The 21,576-nt window shown below is 40.7% G+C and overlaps 1 protein-coding gene and 1 non-coding gene across 7 annotated transcripts in view; one reads left to right on the forward strand and one right to left on the reverse strand.

Annotated features, from left to right (window-relative positions):
• Ctnnd1 (catenin delta 1) overlaps positions 1–21,158 on the forward strand; it is a 49,772-nt gene extending 28,614 nt beyond the window's left edge. For 4 of the 6 annotated variants that reach the window (XM_074045985.1, XM_074045980.1, XM_074045997.1 and 1 more), the window contains 16 exons: positions 489–1,024; positions 5,959–6,422; positions 7,934–8,117; positions 8,907–9,024; positions 9,490–9,643; positions 10,037–10,054; positions 10,495–10,563; positions 12,288–12,415; positions 12,510–12,660; positions 13,433–13,625; positions 13,996–14,110; positions 14,740–14,827; positions 17,171–17,233; positions 18,082–18,185; positions 18,585–18,662; positions 18,970–21,158. In XM_074045985.1, coding sequence (XP_073902086.1) covers positions 489–1,024; positions 5,959–6,422; positions 7,934–8,117; positions 8,907–9,024; positions 9,490–9,643; positions 10,037–10,054; positions 10,495–10,563; positions 12,288–12,415; positions 12,510–12,660; positions 13,433–13,625; positions 13,996–14,110; positions 14,740–14,827; positions 17,171–17,233; positions 18,082–18,185; positions 18,585–18,662; positions 18,970–18,981 — 2,475 coding nt within the window. In that variant the 3' untranslated portion in view covers positions 18,982–21,158. The remainder of the gene's footprint in view (positions 1–488; positions 1,025–5,958; positions 6,423–7,933; positions 8,118–8,906; positions 9,025–9,489; positions 9,644–10,036; positions 10,055–10,494; positions 10,564–12,287; positions 12,416–12,509; positions 12,661–13,432; positions 13,626–13,995; positions 14,111–14,739; positions 14,828–17,170; positions 17,234–18,081; positions 18,186–18,584; positions 18,663–18,969) is intronic. The other 2 variants (XM_074045991.1, XM_074045989.1) reach the window with 2 other exon arrangements.
• LOC141416771 (small nucleolar RNA U85) lies at positions 7,285–7,456 on the reverse strand. The gene has a single exon (XR_012441369.1). It is a non-coding gene; the product is annotated as a small nucleolar RNA U85 (small nucleolar RNA).
• Positions 21,159–21,576: the final 418 nt, after the last annotated feature.

Here is a 21,576-nt window from a genome sequence, read left to right on the forward strand (position 1 = left end):
CCTCAGCTGGGTGCTGGTGGCTCATGCTTGTAACCCTAACTACTCAGGAGGATCACGCTTCGAAGCCAGCCTGGTAAATAGTTTGTGAGACCCTTTCTCGAAGACCCCTTCACAAAAGTAGGGCTGGTAGAGTGGCTCAAGGTGAAGGTCCTGAGTTCAAGTCCTAGTACTGCAAAAAAAAAAAAGTAATCTCTGGCTAAACAAAAAAGATGAAAGAAATATGGGAAAATACAATGGAATAGAAGGAAGAGGGTATATTAACATCTGTAGTAACTTCCTGTAGAGTAGCAGTTATTGCCTGAGCAGTTTTCTTGCTCAGGGACTTCTGTGGGACAGAAAGAAAGAGAGATGGTAGGTCATAAGACATTTTTAGGTAATGTGACCTAGAGGTAGGGGTTTCTTTCTTTTCTTAAGAGTGGTCTGGAATTTAAGCTTATATTGCTCACTTCCTTCAATAAGTTTTTCTTTTTCTTATTCCTTAATTGAAGGTCAAGAAAGTAGTGAAGACTGTGACAACACGTACAGTACAGCCAGTCCCTATGGGACCAGATGGGCTGCCTGTGGATGCCTCATCAGTTTCCAACAACTATATCCAGACTTTGGGTCGTGACTTCCGAAAAAATGGCAATGGGGGACCTGGTCCCTATGTAGGGCAAGCAGGCACTGCTACTCTTCCTAGGAACTTCCACTACCCTCCTGATGGATATAGCCGCCACTATGAAGATGGTTATCCAGGTGGCAGTGACAACTATGGCAGTCTGTCCCGGGTGACCCGTATTGAGGAGCGGTATAGGCCCAGCATGGAAGGCTACCGGGCGCCTAGTAGACAGGATGTCTATGGTCCCCAGCCACAGGTTCGGGTAGGTGGGAGCAGCGTGGATCTGCATCGCTTTCATCCAGAGCCTTATGGGCTAGAGGATGACCAGCGTAGCATGGGCTATGATGACCTGGATTATGGCATGATGTCAGATTATGGCACTGCCCGTCGGACTGGGACACCCTCTGACCCTCGCCGACGCCTCAGGTAGGCAAGAATAGGGGAAGGAAAGGGCTTTTCTAAGATAGGGGCTTCTACCCTACTGCTTTTTTTTCCCCCCCTACTTTATGGAAAGACATCCTGTTCTTTCCTTTTCTGGCTTTGCTTAGTATTGACTTGCTAAATTGTCTTTTTTGTTTGTTTTTGGCAGTTCTGGGGTTTGAGCTTGGCCTCACACTTGCTAGGCAGGTGCTTTAAAACTCCGCTGCTCCTTTTTTATGTTGGATATTTTCAAGATAGGATCTCGAGAACTCTTTGCCCAGGCTGGCTTCAAATAATGATCCTTTTGCTCTCTGCTTCCCCAGTATATAGGATTATAGGTATGAACTACTGGGGCCCAGCTTGTCTTGTTTTAATTATGAAAATCATATATAAATTATAGAAAGTGACTTGTGATGGTTATTGGTCTGGGTCCTAAAGAATGGACTTTGCTTCTATGCCATAGTTTCTAAGATCTGACCTCCTTTTGGTGAAGGAGAGACCACCACAGGGACCCTGACACCTGGGGCCACTGACACTCATTTTTCCTGGGAATATCTTCAGCTTCTGGTTTGTGTAAAGAACAATGTTGAGCTGGGTGCTGGTGGCTTACGCCTGTAATCCTAGCTACTCAGGAGGCAGAGATCAGGAGGATTGAGATTCAAAGCCAGTCCTGGGCAAATAGTTCTCAAGACCTTATTTCAAAAATACCCAACACAAAACAGGACTGGTGGAGTGGCTCAAGTGATAGAGTGCCTGCCCACCAAGTGTGAGGCCCTGAGTTCAAATCCCAGTACTGCGCCAAAAAAAAAAAGTGTTTAGGGGTTTTCAGAACCAGAAGAGACAATTAAGGGTATATTTAAGAACACTCTGTGGTGGTTTTAATTCCAATGTTTAAAAAAAACCCTTGATGGCTGGAGTCATGGTTCAAGTGGTAAAGCAGCTACCTAGCAAGCTTGAAGCCCTGAGTTCAAACCCCAACACAGCCAAAAAAAACAACAAAAAAAACCTCCTGACACTTTGTGTTTAGGGTCTTAAATTTGTTTATAAAGGAAATGGGGGTGACTCCTTGGGGGCATATATAAACAATATTTCCAAAGGTCACTAAGCAGCTGCTTACTCTGACTTTACTTATCCTTGGGGATTCTTTGATGATGTGAAAATGAAGTGATTGATGTTTGGACTAGTGGGTGGTTTGCCTTAATGTCTTAAGAGAATGCTTTAGAATGGGCTTGGCAGACATTTTCCAAAGGACCTAGTTTAGGCCTTGTTAGCCATATATTATCTTTGTCATGTTTTTTTTGGTGTCACTGGGGCTTGATCAGAGGACACGGTATTTTGCAAAGAGGCACTCTACTGCTTGAGCCACACCCAGTCCATTTTGCTTTGGTTATTTTGGAGATGGAGTCTCACAAACTATTTGCCCAGGCTGGCCTCGAACTGTGATCCTCCCGATCTCAACTTCCCAAGTAGCCATTGGTCCCTGGCCCTGTTCTTTGGCTTTTTAAAGCAACCTTTTAGAAATGTGAAAATGTACTTAGTTCTGGGGCTATACAAAAATAGGTTTGGCCCATGGTCTGCAAACCCTGTTTTAGCATAAATCAGGGTCTGTTTTCTCTAGGCAAAGAAAAATACTAAGAAATAAGAGAAGATTTATGGTTGGCTTAATGGTGAGGGTACCCTGACAGCTGTTGCTAAATTTCCCTATGTGAGTTCATGACCTTCTAAAGCAAATGTCTTGGCACTTCTTTTCCTTATGTATTAGGTAGTGTTGGCTGTTCAGTAAGCTGAACTGGGCTGGGGACAGGAGTAAAGGCCCCATTATCTAAGCCTGAGTCACTCATCTTTCAGATGTCTTAGTTGGCTAATCCAACTTCCATGTGACTCACTTTTTTATTCCTAGAGGGGCACCAGACCTCAGCTGGTATAGCCTAGAGCAGTGGTAGATAACAGCTATCACTGAAGCAGTGTCCAGGGTGTGGGTACTTTGCAAGTCTGCCTTTTCTAACTTCCTCATGAGTAAAGAGTGATTGGACCCAGGTGGGTGTGGATGGCGGGGCCATTTTCTGCTGTCCCTCGCTGTCACGGTTGACATAGTGAGGGTTTGGGGCCTGGTTCTTGGGTTTGTTCCAGGGTGGCACTGGACTTAGAAACCTGCTCGACTAGCAAGATCATTTTCTGCTTCCTGTTCTGGGCCTAGGAGAGTAATACAAGGTCAAACTTGAAACAGTAAAGCTATGGTTAGTGGACAAAGCACTGAACTTGAAAACCTTGGTTTCTAGTTGCTCCTTTGCCATTAGCTGTGGAGCCTCAAGTAAGGCATTTGATCAATCTGGGCATAGGTTTATTGTTTGTAAAATGGAGGACTCTTGATCCTTTGCCTATAAAAGAAGGAAACACAAGGTAGATTTCCCTGAATGACTGAAATCTGGGTAATTATTTTTGTATTTGCTTTTCTTAAAATAACAAGTGAAATACGTTCAATATAGAGATTGAAACATCTAAAAAAGCACACCATCTATTCATAAAGAACCACTGTTAACATTTTGGTATATATATATATATATATACACACACACACACACACACACACACACACACACACATATATACATATATATAAACATGTCCTTATTTTCTCCCCACTAAAATAAAACCTTTTTTATATTAGTAGTAGCCTGACTTTAAAACTTAGCTTTATAACTTGTTCATTTTGTTTCAGTAATATTTTAAAATAAGCTTTGTGATTTCTTTTTTTTTTTTTTTAAGCTAAATTATTTGTCCTTCTTTTAAGCTAAATTATTGGTCCATGTTAATACCTGTGAAGCAGGCCTTCTGCTCTGCTTAGGCTAACCTTGAGTGTTTGATGACAGTGGGAGTGGTTTTATGGAACAAACAAAGGTCTTATTTGGAGAGTTCCACAATAGATTCTCCTCTCCTGTGGAAGCCACAGAGTGAGATGAGCTCACAGTTAATGGGTCTCTTCCTTCCTGGTGGTTATGAATAAATAATACTGTGATAGACTCACCCTCTAGTGGTTGTTGGTAGTACTGAAACAGGAAAATATTCTCTTCATTTGACCTCCTTCAATTGCTTTATCTCTGTTCTAAGTGACCAGGCACCCAAAATACAATGTTGGTCAGTATTGGAGATATTTATTTATTTGTGGTACTGGGGCTTGAACTCAGGGCCTCATGCTTGCTAGGCAAGCACTCTACCACTTGAGCCATTCTGCTATCCTTTTTTTGTATTGGGTATTTTCAAGATAGGGTCTCAAGAACTGTTTGCCCTGGCTGACTTTTGAACCTTGATCCTTCTAATCTTTGCCTCCTGAGTAGCTAGGATTACAGGCATGAGCCACTGATGTCCTGCTGAATTAGAGATTTTAGATATTGGAGGATGGAACTCATTCTCAAATATACTTGTTGAGTTTAGATATGACCTTAGAATGAACTGTGGGAATTAATGTTCAGGTACATATATATATACACACACATTATATACACACAACACATTAGTACCAAAGCTGGGTCCTCAATATGGTGGAGCTAGAAGTCCTTACCTGGGCTGGAGCCATGGCTCAAGTGGTAGAACACCAGCTTATAACAAGCAGGAGGGTTATGGCTCTACCCTAGCCCAGGCAAAAAGTTCATGAGACCCCATCTCAACCAATGACTGGGCATGGTGGTGTGTGTCTGTCATCTTAGAAAACGTGGAGAAGCACAAATAGGAGGATCAGAATCCAGTCAGGCTTGGGCATAAATCCATATCATATCTAAAAAATAAACAACCCAAAAAGGGCTGGCGGAGTAGCTCAAGCAATAGAATGCCTGCCTACCAAGCATGAGCCCTGAATTCAATCCCAGCACTACAAAAAAAAAAAAAAACTAAAACAAAACAAAACAAAAAACAAGGTAGGGGGTTGGCTGATGAGGAAAAATAGGGAAGGACCTTTTCTAGGGAAGGTTGTTGGTTATACTAGGGTTTGAACTCAGAGCTTCAGGCTTGCTATGCATGTATTCTATCCCTTGAACCATGCCCTCAGCCATTTTTTGCTTTAGTTATTTTTCAGGTAGGATCTTGTGGTTTTTTTGCCCTGGACAGCCTCAGACGGTTTTCCCTTCTGCCTTTGGCCTCCCACATAGCTGGAATCATAGGTGCACCCCTCCACATCCAGATTGTTTGTTGAAATGGGGTCTTGCTAACTTTTTGCATGGACTGACCTCGAACTGTGATCCCTAATCCCTGCCTCTCAAGCAGCTAGGATTACAGGCTTGAGCCACTACACCAGCTTGGGTTTTTGTATTTTTGAGACAGGGTCTTGCTATGTAGCCCATCTGGCCTTGACCTTGTGATCCTCATGCCTCAGCCTCCCAAGTGGTAGGATTATAGGCATGCGCTGCCCAGCTCAGCTTCTCTTTTGTAGTCCAAAATAGGGTATGGAGAAGTTTAAGTATGAAGTGTGTTTAAGGTTTCCTGTGTGTAAATGCCTCATTTCCTGTTTAGCTAAGGGGTTATAAGAATGGTTCTCAGGCTTTCTTTCTGACTTCTGTGACATTGAGTCAGTTGCCTTGGTTAACTCTGTTGTTTGAGGGTTTATTTTACTCTCTGTCTAGAGAAGTTAGTAGTTGTCAGGTGTCATTCAGATAAATGCTAAGGAATCAGAATTTGGTCCTTTGTGATTAACTTCTCTGGATGCCTGATACTTTCTGAGCCAGCAAACCTCACAGGGAAAAGAAAGGTAGTTTTAATCTAATCGCAGATACCTTTAAAATTACTGAAATTGGGGGGAGGAAGGGGAAGATTATTACAATTGACCAGTATGTCAGTCATACAAAGGACAGATAGCTGTGTGTAGAGCTGAAGTTAATCCTGCTTTGAAAATAAGTGTCTAAGAAGCTAGTCTTAACTGCTTGATTCTTGGGTTTTCCAAAACTTTGCAGGAGCTATGAAGACATGATTGGTGAGGAGGTGCCATCAGATCAGTACTATTGGGCTCCTTTGGCCCAGCATGAGCGGGGAAGTTTAGCAAGCTTGGATAGCCTGCGCAAGGGAGGGGCGCCACCTCCTAATTGGAGACAGCCTGAGCTTCCAGAGGTGATCGCCATGCTAGGATTCCGCTTGGATGCTGTCAAGTCCAATGCAGCTGCCTACCTGCAACACTTGTGCTATCGCAATGACAAAGTGAAGACTGATGTTCGGAAGCTCAAAGGCATCCCAGTACTGGTGGGATTGTTAGACCACCCCAAAAAGGAAGTACACCTTGGAGCCTGTGGAGCTCTCAAGAATATCTCTTTTGGACGTGACCAAGATAACAAGATTGCTATAAAAAACTGTGATGGTGTTCCTGCCCTTGTGCGATTACTCCGAAAGGCCCGTGATATGGACCTTACTGAAGTCATTACTGGTGAGTTGTAGGCCTGAGGAAGTTGCTAGGTTGGGGTCACTGTTATCTGTAGAGAACTTGAGCGCTAGAGGGGTTCCCAGGCTTTTAACTTTTGAATTTGTGGCCTTTGGGTCAAATCCATCTCATTAATTTATTTGGATTACACAGGGCTTTTAAATTTTTGAAGAGTTGGTTGCTAATGTCTAAAATTCAAGATAATAACCTAAAATTCTAGATTGTTGGCTTCTGTTAAAAATGTGGAAATGCTGTTAAAGATGGATCTGTTTTTCCCTAGCCGTATTTGGTCTGAGTTGATTTGGGGGCATGTGTTCTCCAGTTTGTAGTAATCTCCAACACATTCTGTTATTTCCTTTTTCTTTTTAAAGTTTTCTTCATTCAGTAACATTCTGTTATTTCTGATCAACTAGTCATAAAGAAGTCATCTCCCAAACTGGAAGCTGAATGTCAATTGCCATTATGTAATTTCTTTTATTTATTTATTTTGTAGTACTGAGGATGCGTACACAAATATAATGTTTCAGAAACAGGTAGAAAGTAAAGTAACATCTATAGTATATTTAAATTTTTTTTTCTTTTTTTTTGTGGTATTGGGGTTTGAACTCAGGACTTTGCACTTGCTAGGCAGGCACTCTACTGCTTGAACCATGCCTCCAGCCCATAATTTCTTTGAAATGTGTGCCTGTCTTGACTTATATACCTGTCCCATCTAGATGGTTGAATTTGTAGTGCTTACTTTATTTAGAATGGTAGTTTTCCAGACTGTGGGTTGTGATCCATTAGTGTGAATTGAACACAGTTTTGTGGGACATAATCACCATTCCAAGAGAAAGAAAGAAATAATAGGTATAGCCCATTAGTCTTTTTTTTTTTCTTCCCCATTCCTACTCTCACTCCAGCTGCCACAATTTTTCCCTGGCAATTAAAAGAATCACCTCTATTAAAGAGAAGTGGTTCAAAGTAGAAAAACATTCTTGTTGGTCTGCCCTTACAGTGAACGCACATAACTCTGTACTGCCCATTAAGATTACAGACCAGCCCGTTGGTTCTTAATTGGGGGAGCTTTTGTCCCTCCGAGGGCATCTGTAATGTTGGAGACAATTTTTGATTGTCATAACTTGGGGGTAGAGAGAGCTATTGGCATCCAGTAGTAAAGGCCAGGGATACTGATAAACATCTAACAATGGGCAGGACAGCTTCCCACACCAAAGAATTATGTGGCCCAAAGTGACCATGATGTTGAGGTGGGGAAACTGGTATAGATAGGTCAGTGAACATTGTTACAGAATGTATTGTTTTGTAAAGCTTTATGTCATGATTTGCGTGTTTGTATTCAGCTACAGAATTAAAATATATTTCTTACTGTGGGTCATAAACAAAACCTTGAATAACACTACATGGTGTTTGGTCATTTGGGAAGCCTGAGAAGTGATGGAGTAGGGGATTCTGTTTGACATTCTTCAGACATACTGTCTTGGATCCTGGAGAGCTGTCTGATGAATTTTCTCTGCCAGGAACCTTGTGGAATCTCTCATCCCATGACTCAATCAAAATGGAGATTGTAGACCATGCACTGCACGCCTTGACTGATGAAGTGATCATTCCACATTCTGGTTGGGAGAGGGAACCTAATGAAGATTGTAAGCCACGCCATATTGAGTGGGAGTCAGTGCTCACCAACACAGCTGGCTGCCTTAGGTAAATGCAGGCCTTTAAGAATATAAAGATTGAATTTTTGAGGAATAATAGAATTTCTTTTAAAAAATTTAATTTTTTTTTTTGTGTGGTACTTTTTTTTTTGGTTACTAGCACATGCAAAACTTGGTCTTGCATGTGCTAGGTGAGCACTCTACCACTGAGCTGCACATTTAGCCATAAAGTTAAAATTCTTTAGCCTGTTATTCATCCTCTACTCTTATCTGTATTGACACTGTAAGTCCAACATGTCTATCATTGCTGCTACTCCCATGTGTATATGTGCTGTGTTGGTTTGCTTCCCATCCCCCTTCTCTCATCTTCCTCACTTTTATGCTTCTTTGATTTTGTTCATCTATTTTAGCAAACACTTGTTCAGAAACTACCACATATAAGATGCTCTGGACTTGTGTATATCTGTGTACCTGCCCTCTGCTACATTTGTACTTTCATCTAAGAAGATCTGTTCTATCTTGAATTACTGTTGGTGTACATTTCTTTTCTTTTTTCTTTTTGGGGTGCTTGGGATCGAATCCATGGTTTTGTATATGCTAGGGAAGTGCTCTACCACTGAGCTACTTCCCCATCCCTGGTGTGTTACATCATTAACCTCAACTCCTCCACAGGGTTATAAAAGTTCAGAAGACAAGGATTGTCAGTCACCTTTCTCTCAACTGCAATGATTTGCTTGTAATAGGCATTCACTATTGATATAAATAGTGTATAGAAAAGATACTGAGAAAGCTTGTAGATGTTGAGGGATATCTCAAGCATTTCCTGGTTTTCCTTCAGGAATGTGAGCTCAGAGAGGAGTGAAGCTCGCCGGAAACTTCGGGAATGTGATGGTTTAGTTGATGCCCTCATTTTCATTGTGCAGGCTGAGATTGGGCAGAAGGATTCAGACAGCAAGGTAAGTTAATGGCTGAGTGAATTCCATTCACTGTATCTACAAGGTACCTGTAATGCAAACCTACCACCTCAGACTCCTAAATAACATTTTAACCATTTTCTTCTGAGCATTCAACTTAGAAGAAAACAGTTTCCTTAGAATTTCCTTCACATGTATATTAAAGTTACTTAGCAGTCTTCCAAAATTGTACATTTTTTAGGTAGGAAATTCAGTGATCTAAGTTTTGGGTTACATACCAAATTGTGGCAAAAGCCATTAAATACATAATTAGACTTTCCGTTGGCCTGAAGATACAAGGATTTTGAGAAGCCTGGGGTACTGAAGAGGCATCCTGCAAGATGATGGATTGGACTATGGTTTTGAGGACTGATATTTTGGTACTTGAATCATGGAAACTTGTACTTGCTGGGATATCACCATAGACATCCTCTTGTCTCATTGAACCTTTTGTCTTGTGTCCCTAAGCTTGTGGAGAACTGTGTTTGCCTCCTTCGGAACTTATCATATCAGGTCCACCGCGAGATCCCACAGGCAGAGCGTTACCAAGAAGCACCTCCCAGTGTTGCTAACAATACTGGGCCACATGCTGCCAGTTGCTTTGGGGCCAAGAAGGGTAAAGGTAAGGCTAAGTTCCTTGTTCTTTAATGTGGGACTGAGAAAGGATGGAACAATTAGCTTTAAGTATTTGCAAACAGTATGGGAGTCTGCCTGATTAAGGCTGTCTTCTTGCTCTGCTGCTGCTTCCCCTGTGTTGTGTGCTCCAATCAGAATGGTGGTGGTGGTGGTGGTGGTGGTGGTGTATCAGTATCAGTGATTGGGGCATTGAAGGATAAGAACACAACTAATCCGGGGCCTTCTTCCCCATTCCTCCCTGTGTTTCCTGTGTTTCCTGTGTTTTTCGTTTTCTTCTCTGGGCTTTCCTGCTTACTTGACCATGATCCTGTTGACATCTTCTGCGTTTTTCTTCCTTCATTTCTGTTGTCTGCTTTCCATCTTGGTGACGCGCTGGAAGATGAGTGGTTCTCCAGAGGTAAGTAGAATCTTTTAAGGCGCTTGTCTACTTCTAATTTGCATGATTTGGTTTTAGCTTTCCTAGTATTTCCTTGCCTAACCCTTCCCTGTGGGTGCATGTAGGAAAATTCAGTTGAGGAAAAACATTGAAACAAATTTAGCTCTTCTGAACCTCATGGCTTATGGCATGCTATTTCTGGGCAGCAAGCAGGTCCTGTAATCAGAACTCAAGTCAATATTAACAAGAGTAGTTATCTTATTGTACCTATCTGCTACCTGTTTACTGTTCTTGTTTCTGCATAGCCCTTGTTGGGACAGGTGTGAGAGTGCCTCCCCTTCTTTTGCCTTACTTATGCATTTCTGATTCTGACTGAAGGATGAAAAATGTCATGTGGAATCTTTTCATAAATTCTTTATCCCTATTCTTTCTACCCTTTTTTCCCCTCTCCATTTCTATAGGGAAAAAGCCTACAGAGGATCCAGCAAATGATACAGTGGATTTCCCTAAAAGAACTAGTCCTGCTCGAGGTAAGTTATTTTTTTCCCCCTCAGTCTCTAAAGATCTCTTAAACATTGTCCACAGATATGGTATCTGGACATGGTAACAGCAGACCAGACTTCATACAATATGTTTACTGTTTTCTCTGATGATGGTGAAAGTATTAGTAAACTTTGTAGTATTATTCCACCAACTTGCAAAGGACTGCTTGTTGAGGCAGTGTTTCTGGTTACTTGAGGATAGGATAAGGTCCTGATGGTAGCACAGGGCATGAAACTTACCTACCCTACCTTGCCCCTGAAGTTTTGGGGACTTAAACCTTAATATTAAAGAAGTCTCTTTATTATAGTTTGAATCTTTGGGATCACTGTATTGATGAGTATGCAGCTTACAGCTTTCCATGGATATAAAAATTTTGAATGTTGTTAAATTTATGATGGTTCCTTTTATTTTTGTCGCAGTAACAGTAGAGACAATGATTGAATTGAAATAGAAATAATTTATTCAAGATGAGAGATCTAGTTTACCACCATACCACTCTGAATATGCCTGATCTTGTCTGATCTCAGAAGCTAAGCTAGCCAGGTCAGGCCTAGTTAGTAGTTGATAGGAGATGAAGAATCTTTAACTCTGAATGTTATCAGTGAGCTAAATGAATCTTATGAGTACTCATGGTAGAACCAAGGCCAAAGTAAGCTGTGGGGAAAAAGAGTCAAGAGGAAGAGAGAGAGGAGTTGAATATGATAAGTCGATAAGTTGTGACCCCAGTCCTACCTACCATGGATTAATTCTTAAGAAGACATGGAATCAGCCAGGTGTGATGGTGCACATTTATAATGCCAGCACTTGGGAGGCCAATGAAGGAAGATTGTGACTTTGAGGCCAGCTGGGTTACATAGTGAGACTCTTCCTAAAAAAACAAAAGAAAAAACTTGGGTTGGGGCATAGCTCAAATGGTAGGAGTGCTTGCCTAGCAAGCATAAGGTCCCAATATCAAACCCCAGTACCACCAAAACAAAGTTAAGGAAAAAAAAAAAAAAACCTCCCCAAAACTTGAGAGGCAGAGATAGGTTTGTAGTTCAATGCCAGCCCAGGCAAAAAAGTTAGACCCTATCTTAAAAAACAAACTGGAGCTGGGTACCTGTGGCTCCCGTTTATAATCCTAGCAATTTGGGAGGCTGAGATAGGGAGGACTGAGGTTCAAGGCCAGCCTGGGCAAATAGTTTGGAAGACCATATCTCCAAAAAATAACCAGCACAAAATGGACTGGAGGTATGGCTTAAGCAGTAGAGCACCTGTTTTGTAAGCACAAAGCCCTGAGTTCAAATCTCAGTTCCACCAAAATAAAACAAAACCCAAACAAATTAGGTGTGGTGGTACACAACTATAATCCCAGCTATTTGGGAGGCAGAGATAGGAGAATTATGGTCTGAGGCTTCCTGCCCCCCACAATCAGTAAGGTTGGGTATGGGTCAAGGGGTAGAGTGCTTGCCTAGCAAGTTGAGTCCCTGAGTTCAAACCCTAGTGCTGCCAAAAACCCAAAAGACCAAAAGATAGATAGATAAATAAAAATAAAAACATGTATAGAATCAAGCCTCTGAGTTTGCTTTTGAGTAGATGGGGGCATTCAGGGAATCTAATGGTTAGGAGCAAAACTTTTCAACCTAGAGCGATAAGGCTGAACTCCAAACAGCAGAGCCTGGTTTGTAGATATTGATTGGGATCTTCTTTCTTCTTGCTCTTTCTTGTACAGGCTATGAGCTCTTATTTCAGCCAGAGGTGGTTCGGATATACATCTCACTCCTCAAAGAGAGCAAGACTCCTGCCATCCTAGAAGCCTCTGCTGGAGCTATCCAGAACTTGTGTGCTGGGCGCTGGACAGTGAGTACCTTTTAGAAAATAGATTTATTAGAGGTGAGAGAATTTAGTTTGCTGCAATTTGTAATGTGCTCCACCACTTCCATGTGCTACCTAGTATGGACGATACATTCGCTCTGCTCTTCGTCAAGAGAAGGCTCTCTCTGCCATAGCTGATCTCCTGACTAACGAACATGAACGGGTAGTGAAAGCTGCATCTGGAGCGCTGAGAAATTTGGCTGTGGATGCTCGAAACAAAGAGTTAATTGGTAAGGAGTTGAATAAAATTGGTATGTCTGTATCGAGCACAGTGCCTGTAATCCAGCAGGTGCTTCGTAATTTATTTACTTAAATTGTTGGAGGGAAAGGTTCTAATTCTTCATACTTTATTTTATTTTTGCAGTACTGGGGTTTGAACTCAGGGCCTACACCTTGAGGCACTCCACCAGCCCTTTTTTGTGATAAGTGTTTTCCGAGATAGAATCTTGAGAACCATTTTCCAGGCTGGCCTCAAACCTTGATCCTCTTGATCTCTGCTCCCTGAGTAGCTAGGATTACAGATGGGAGCCACCAGTGACTTGCTGAGTTTTTTTTATTGTTCTACTGGGTTGGAGAAAGTGCCAGGCTTTTTTTTTTTTTTTTAAATAGGATAAGGAAACTGAGGGTCTCAAAAAATAATTTTTCCCAGAGTTATTACAGCTAGTTAGTGACAGAGCCCAGGTTGCTTTTTTTTTTAAAATTCTTAATGACTCAGTTCTATTGAATTATTGCAGTATTGAACTCACTGTTTTCATTAGAGTGTCTGAAAGGATTAGGTAGCATATTTGATGTTCACACCATTTGAATGTGACTGAAGGAGAAGGGGAAAAATGAAGGACAGTGAGTTCACGGCTATTTCATGTCCTTTGCTCCTTTCATATGATAATCCTATAGCATAATGAATTCAATTCATGTGGATAGTACCTATACTTGATCTGATCAAGCTAAAGTATTATGACCTGACTCTGCCTTTCCTCCCTGCATGTGTCTCATCTTACATAGGTAAACATGCCATTCCTAACTTGGTAAAGAATCTGCCAGGAGGGCAGCAGAACTCCTCCTGGAATTTCTCTGAGGACACAGTGGTCTCTATTTTGAACACCATCAATGAGGTTATTGCTGAGAACTTGGAGGCTGCCAAAAAGCTTCGAGAGACACAGGGCATTGAGAAGCTGGTGTTGATCAACAAGTCAGGGTGAGCTTACATTTAAAATCACAGCTGGAGGAACTGGAGTATGGGGGCGGGGGCTGCTAGATTGAAGGAACTTTCTTTTGCTTTCTGAGAATATTTTCCCTTATTTACATGTGAAATGACAAGAGTTACTGCTTTATTTTTTGTCTTAATGTTGATCGACAAAACAGTCGAATCAACATTAGAATCAACAGTAGAATCTTAGGTCAAACATTTTATGTCAGTGTTTGGGACAGAATATAGGATTTGATGAAAACTTTATTTTACCCATTTTGATATTTATATTCTTATGTTATTGTTAGAGGGTACAGGTTCTAAGCTTTTTTCCTGCTCTTCCATCCAAATTTCATATGTTACTTTATTTCCTCAAAAGGAATCGCTCAGAAAAAGAAGTTCGAGCAGCAGCACTTGTATTACAGACAATCTGGGGATATAAGGAACTGCGGAAGCCACTGGAAAAAGAAGGATGGAAGAAATCAGACTTTCAGGTACAGTTACTCTTAAGACCAAGACTTTTTTACCTTTTTTCCTTGGACCCTGGTTAATGGTTTCTTCTACTTCTTCATCACACTAAATCTATTTTGACCCAAGATTGTCAGTTAGTGAGGACATTATTTGCTTTACTGCTCAAGAATGGTGCCTACAGTTCATTTGCTGCTAAAATAGCTCTAGTCTCCCTTTGTGTCATAATATGCAGTGAGTGCTGGTGATGATGAAGGATGATGGCCTTTGTGTCTTCTTCCCTACATCCACCCTGACCATTTCAAGGAGATTACTATTCTTTCAGTCTGTGTTTTCTTCTGAGTGTTTAGAACTTTTACAATCTGCTCTGGAACACAAATAGAAAAGCCTGTTGTTTCATTATATAGGGTATTTATTCCACCCTTAAAAGTTGTATTTTTCCTAAGAGTTTAGATGCCCAAAGCCAGGGAGTAAGATACAGATGAGGGGCTGGAAGGGAGGAGCTTTGTGCATGTAGAGAAGAAAGCTGGAGATGGAAACCCACACTTGAGGTGCAGAGTTGTGGGGAAAAGGGCCATTTTGGAGATAGAGAACAGAAAAAAATATGTGGGTGAATTTAGAATTCTGTGACATTGCATTTTATGTTTGCCTTCAGGTGAATCTAAATAATGCTTCTAGAAGCCAGAGCAGTCATTCGTATGATGATAGCACTCTCCCTCTTATTGACCGGAACCAAAAATCAGGTACAGTACCCAAGGGTGCTCTCTTTTTTTTAAGCTAGCTGTTCCTGCTATTCTCTCTTTTTTTTTTTCTTTTCAGTACCAGGGTTTGAACTCAGGGTCTCACTTGCTAGGCAGGTGCCCTACCACTTGAACTCCTTTTTTTTGAATCAACATTTTTTTGTGTTGGGCATTTTTGAGCTAGGTTCTCTCTCTTTTTTTTTTTTTTTTTTTTTTCCCCTAGGCTGTCCTCAGGAGTGAGCTACCAGTGCCAGGCTACTTCTATTATCTTTAATGGATTTTTAAACTAAGAAAAAGGGTATATATTTGTTTCTGAATGAGCTAATCTCTGGGAGAGGAGAATAATGCTTTGCTCCAGAATTATAAATCCTTTTAGTTTTTTGAGACAGAGTCTTGCTATCTAGCCTAAACTGGCTTCTAACTCTTGACCATCCTGCTTTGTCCTCCCCAGTACTAGGATTACAGGCTTGCTCCAGAAATATAATACATAAGAGGATAGGTCTGAACATTAGAAATCAAAACAGGCAATAAATAGCCTGAAAATCATGGAGAACTGAACCCTAGTTTCTCTGTCTTTTTTTATTTCCTTCTTAAACTTCTATATAATGCCAAGAAATATGATTAGTGTCAAAAAGTTAGAAAATACAGACAACCAGAAAAATAACAAAGTCAATTATTTCTAGTATTCAGAGATAACCACTACAATTTTGGCTTATAGCTTTTTAAACCCTTTTGCCATGTGAGCAAACAAATTTTTTCCCAAGAAATGAATCATATTTTGTAAATTTTTTCTCTTTCACTTAAAATGTATTTTGTGACCTTTATTATTTTAATGATGCTTGGCTTTTGATTCAGAGTGGTTCATGAAGTGTGAACTGAGGGTCCCAAGGCTGTTAATATGTGCACTGATAGCATAAAAAGTAGTGGTTCTTGCTGCTGGTTTCTTAGCACAAACCTGAATGACACTAATCTGAATGAGTTGTCTTTATTAAAGTGTACTCTGAATTTAAAAAAAAAAGCAGTCTTCACTTAAAAATGTACTTGGTAGAGCTGTAAAAATTAGTAATTATATTTCTACCCTTGAGTATGCATCTTTCATATATTCTGTGTATATTCTATACTCACAAAGCACTTGGGCTGCATATCAAAGCATGGTGGCTGTCAGAAGGCAAAGCAGTTGTGTGATTCTTGGACTTATTAAACTAGCTACCTTTTTATTTATCTATTTTGGTGGTACTGGGGTTTGAACTCAAGGCCTCATCCTTGCTAGGCAGGGGCTCTACCACTTAAGCCACTCTGCCTGCCCTGATTTTGTGCTGGGTATTTTTGAGATAGGGTCTTGCAAACTGTTTGCCTGGGCTGGCTTTGAATGGCATTCTTCCTGATCTGTGCCTCCCGAGTAGCTAGGATTATAGGTCTGAGCCACTGGTACCTGGCAGACTAGCTACCTTTTTATGGAGCACTATTTTACTTGAAAAAAAATGACTGGCTGACAAACTATTTGGACATGGGTATTTGGCAGACATTTCCTCAAAAATGAATGCAGAGAATATCCATGGTTATTTGAAAGGAGTTAATATTTTCCTCCCTTTTGCAGCTTATTGTGTGAGGCTGGATTCTCTTCAAAATAGCATATCACAATAGATTGAATTCATAAACAGATACGAGACTCCAGTTCTCTTAAAAGTCTAAAGAGGTGCAAAAAATATAAAATGATGCTTTTTATTAAAAATACTATTTATGATACTAATTTATGTAATAAAGTAAAATGGACATTTTATATTTCTAAGTACAGTAAGTACTAATATATATAATCCATTCCAATGAAAGCTCTTTGATATATATGTGTGTGTGTATATAATTTTTTTTTTTTTTTTTTTTTGCAGTACTGGGGCATGAACTCAGGGCCTTATACTTGCTTGGTAGACAAGTGTTCTAGCACTTGAGCCATGCCTCCAGCCCTGGATCCTCATAATTTTTTTTCTCTTCTTCTTTCTCCCTTTGCCCTTCGAGCATTATTTATTCATTTATTTTTGGTATTGATGTCTAACCAAGGGCTTCATCCATTTTTAAGCTATAAAGGAGTCTTGAGACCAAATAATTTTAAAAACTCCTGGCTTACAATGAAGTGTTTCTTATTTTTAGAGTCTATAAGAAATGTATCTAAGTCCCATGAAGGCTTTGTTACAACTGTAGAGTTATGATTAGTGCTTGGCACATAGTGGGTGCTAATTAAAAATTTGAATGAAGGAAGGGAAGGACAACAGATCAGAGGGAGCAATTAATGTTGTGTATAGATTTTGAAGAGTTGGTTTGTGACTTGGGCAACTTTCTGATTCCAAACAGATAAGAAACCTGACCGGGAAGAAATTCAAATGAGCAATATGGGATCAAACACAAAATCATTAGGTAGGTAATTAATTTCTACGTAACGATATGGAATAATCTTGCATTGGAGCGAGTAGAGCTGTGCAGCACTGTAGCTTTTCTTAACAACCTCACCATTTGCCATCCTGGAAGAACATTGACTGATCATTTCCATTTGGAAGGATATGGTAAAATTTAGTAAATTTGATCCATTTTCTTTTTCCAAGTTTTCATCTACTCATTTTCAGAAACTAGTCATATGCCTCCCTCATCACTGTAGAAGAAAGCTCATGTCCCTAAACTTAGACCATCATAGTCTGTACCAGTCTCCCTCTCTATCTTCTCTCCAGCCTAGCTGGTCTCTTTCAGCCTAGCTGGTCCACTTGCTATTCTATTTTTTCATTCTCTATTTTAAGAAAAAATTGCTTATATCATACATTCTACTGGGATTTACTTTTCTAAACTCTCCTTATCCCAAAGGCTTAACTATTTTCCTTTGTTAGTTACTTTCTATTGCAGCATTCTTGACTCTTTTAATTTCAGTGCCATTTATAGACAGATCTTTTTAGTTTAGCCTTATTACCATATATCACACTCTGGGTGTTTGTTTTTGTTTTTGCAATGATTGGAATTGAACCCAGGACCTCATGCATGCTGAGCAAGCACTCTAGTACTGAGCTGCATTCCCAGCCATGGGTATTTCATATATATATTATCTTCTCTATTATATTCAAGTTCTTTCTAAGTCTGAGGCCATCAGACTTTAATGCCTTTCTGGAGCATTTGGCAAAGTTCATTTCCTAACAGAGGTGCCTAATTCATATGTATCTGCTTGATATATATTGTATACCAGAGGAGCATAACATGCTTCTGTGTACTTTTTTCACTAGATAACAACTATTCCACACTGAATGAAAGAGGGGACCACAACAGAACACTGGATCGATCTGGGGATCTGGGTGATATGGAACCATTGAAGGGAACACCCTTGATGGTAAATCTTCTTTATATACTGTTGTTGTCTAAGGCTAGTTCTATTCTGAAGCCTGAGTGATTTATGAAATAGGAAAAGTATAAAGAGAAAGACAGCATCTTTTTCTGGCAGTTTTCAGAAAAAAGTAGGGGTTTTGAACCCATCTTGAAATTTCTTGGGCTGTTTTTTGTCATTGAGTTGAGGGGGGAAGGAAGTCTATGCAGGTGTTACTGATAAGACTAACACTAACTGACCTGTTCTCCTACATCACCCTCTCCCTGCCTATTTATGAATGTTTTGCCCTTCTTTTGTTATTACCGTATTTGTTTGAATTTACAGATTTTGGGATTTTCTCTAGGTCTGGCACACACTTTTAAGGTTCTTATCTCTACCATACTAACAAATTGCATGTGTTCACAGCAGGACGAGGGGCAGGAATCTCTGGAGGAAGAGTTGGTTTTGGATGATGAGGGGGACCAAGTGTCTTATCCCCCCATGGTATGTCCCGTAATCACTCCCAAGATGGTCCTTGAGAAAGACTTCTGTGTGCCAGCAGTTTGCCAATCATGCTGATCTGATCAGGCTAGAGACACTATCTCAGCTATGTGGGGCCTAGGGTGTTCTGCTTTTGTGATTTTTTTTTTTTTTTTTTAACCTCTTTAAAGGCTGGGACATGAAGCTGGTGATTTGATTTTTTCCATTGTGTGCTGCTTTCATTTCTCCAGATTTGCTCAACTGTCTTTTTGCAGGTCTTATGCCCAACTTTATTGACATCCTTTCTTTCTCTTTTTGTTTTTTCCTACAGCAGAAGATTTAGCACCACTATGTCCTCTCCATCTGGGCTTATAATATATGTACTTTTATTTTTTGCTGGTGAAATGGACTGATGATTTTCCCCTTTCTTCGCTGGACTATTGTGCCAACTGCCAGGCTGCCCTCTGCCCTTACAGCCCAAAGTGACTGCCTTCATTCCATCAACTCCCAATTTCTTTCATTGAAATTTAATTATCCTGTCCCCTGCCCCACCCCTTCTCCACCCCTCCAGTTTCTCCCAAGAAACCTGACTCAGTTCTTTGCATATTTTGAGAAACTGCTGCAGATTAATTCTTTCTGCCAGCTCTCCCTGGAACTCTTGGCCTTGTGTGGAGGGAGGGAGAGTGTGCAAATCTTCACTGGAAACTGGGGAAGAATTGGAAGTTACATGCTATATATGCAATGTCCAGAAGTTTGACAGACTGATGATTCTTAATCAAGATTATTTTTCCTGTTGGGGAAGGAACTTTTTATTTTATTTTGGAGAATGGGAAGTATGAGTTCCTCCCTTACCCCAATGGCTATTTTTGAAGCAAAGAAGGCCGGCAACATTGGCACATTCCATCTGGCAAGGGCCCTCAAGTAAGTGAAGGTCAACTAGAACTGGGATTGAGAACCCGAGAGCTTGCTTCCTCCTCTCTGAGGCAGGGACCATCAAGGACCTACAGACTTCATCTCTTCTAAAAGCCTCATGCCAACCCTGGGCTGCTTCCACTGCCCCTTTTTGAGGCTGTCCTTAACCCTCTTCTCCCACCCTGTGATAAGTCTGCTAACTTGGCCTGACCATTTGCAAGAGGCTGTCTAAAGAGGAAAATGTCAAGGAAGACTTTATGGTTGAGAAGGAGCAGAAAGATGTCTTTGGGAAGAAGAGGAACTTCTAGGAGGAGCTAGATGGAATATATATGAAGTGGTTAGTCTGAAACTGGCAGGAAGCTTCAAAGCTGGCTTCGCCCATGCCCCATTTCTCCTTTTCCTACCCTTATATGCCTGTCCTCCCCTGCCTCCTCCCTGGATTAGTTGGCCAACTATAGGACTTGATGTAAATAATTCTTGTCTCCCTTACCCTTAGTAGGTGGGGATTGCCCCTGGCTTTGCCTCTTCTTTGTGCCTTTGGCCTGGGGTACATCTCCTCCCTCCTGTCCATGTGCCTTTCTTTGCCTCTGCAGTCTCATTTCTCATGATTTTGCAAGTTATATTTTGTTGATTTCTTACCCACTGTTGGCCCTCAACAGCAGAAACAAGAGGAGAGGTGACCTAGAGACTCTCAGATTCCCCTTGGCAGATTGGTGTAGTATTTGATTTCAGCCATATCAAGCTTTTGCTCAACAGCATATGGTTGGAATTTTGGAAAAATTTCATTCTGATGAATCTCAAAGTGAGGTTGGCAGGAGTGAGTGGTGCAACTCTTACTCCTTAGTTACCTACAACTGTCGTCATCTCTGGAGTTATAGGGAATATAGGGCCTCTCCCCAATTCTTCCCTTGCTCTCAATATGCCCCCTCTCACTTTAGTGTATGTTAGCAGGTTGGGCTTGAGAAATCTGCTATGTGGGTTGACTTTTTTTTTTTTTTTTTTTTTTTTTTGAAAAAACCCTATTCTTTATTTGCCCTCTATTCCCCTTATCTAAAAGCTCTGTTCAATGCAACTGGAATTCTTTATCTTTCTCTTTCCCCTTCCCTTAATATATTGAGGCTATGGGGTAGGAGAAAAGTGCACAACCCACAACCCCCCATTCCCTGAGCATTAAAATTCCTTATTTACCTTTTTTCCCCCTCCCAGTTCTTCCCACTCCCATCCATCCTTTCAAGCATAAAGGGGCCTTTTGCTCTCTCTGACCCTCAGAGCATACTGCACAGGGGAACTTTGCTCCCATCCAGACCTGGCTCCACTCTTGGTTTCTCTTGTCCTCCTCTGCTCTTCCTGGTGCTCTTTATTCCCTCGGTGGAGTGTGGGTAATAGAATAGCCATGGGCTTTTGGGGACCTTAAACTGTTTTGTTTTTTTCCTCTTTCATTTATAAAAACACTAAACATTCAATTCCAGAGAACCAAAAATCCCACCTTCCCACCGAACACTACTAAGGGGCATATCTTCTGCTCCATACCTTTTCTTTTTTTCTTTCTCTCTTGTTAATGCTTTTTAAAAAATGAGTTTTTTATATAAATAAAGTTTTTAAAGTGTGTATGTGGGAGGTCTGTGTCATTTCTTCACTTCAAGCTGTATTTCTTCTCTCCTTTTTATGTTGGTTACTTCTTCATGTATCAGTGTTCTTTTTCTTTCCAGAGCAACCAGAAGGAGGTTATACCAGGATGGATTTATTTTGAGCTCAGTCCCAACTCTTATCAAACAACATTCTTTTAAATTATATATGGAACATTTTTTTTTTCCTCTGAAGAGTCTTAAAAAATTAAATGTGGCTGAAGTAGGGGACGGGGAGCTAACTTAGAGATAGGAAACAAATGTAAAGAATTAATGGCTTCCTTAGTCACTGGGATTCTTGTACATCATTTAACAAAACTAACTTTGGATAAAACCTTCTGCAGTACGTGGCCTGCTTTGAACATAATACTTTAAGTAGAAGATTAGAAGCTGGCAACCCC

The sequence above is a fragment of the Castor canadensis genome, chromosome 1 (genome assembly GCF_047511655.1).
Source record: "Castor canadensis chromosome 1, mCasCan1.hap1v2, whole genome shotgun sequence".
NCBI classification, from domain to species: Eukaryota; Metazoa; Chordata; class Mammalia; order Rodentia; family Castoridae; genus Castor; species Castor canadensis.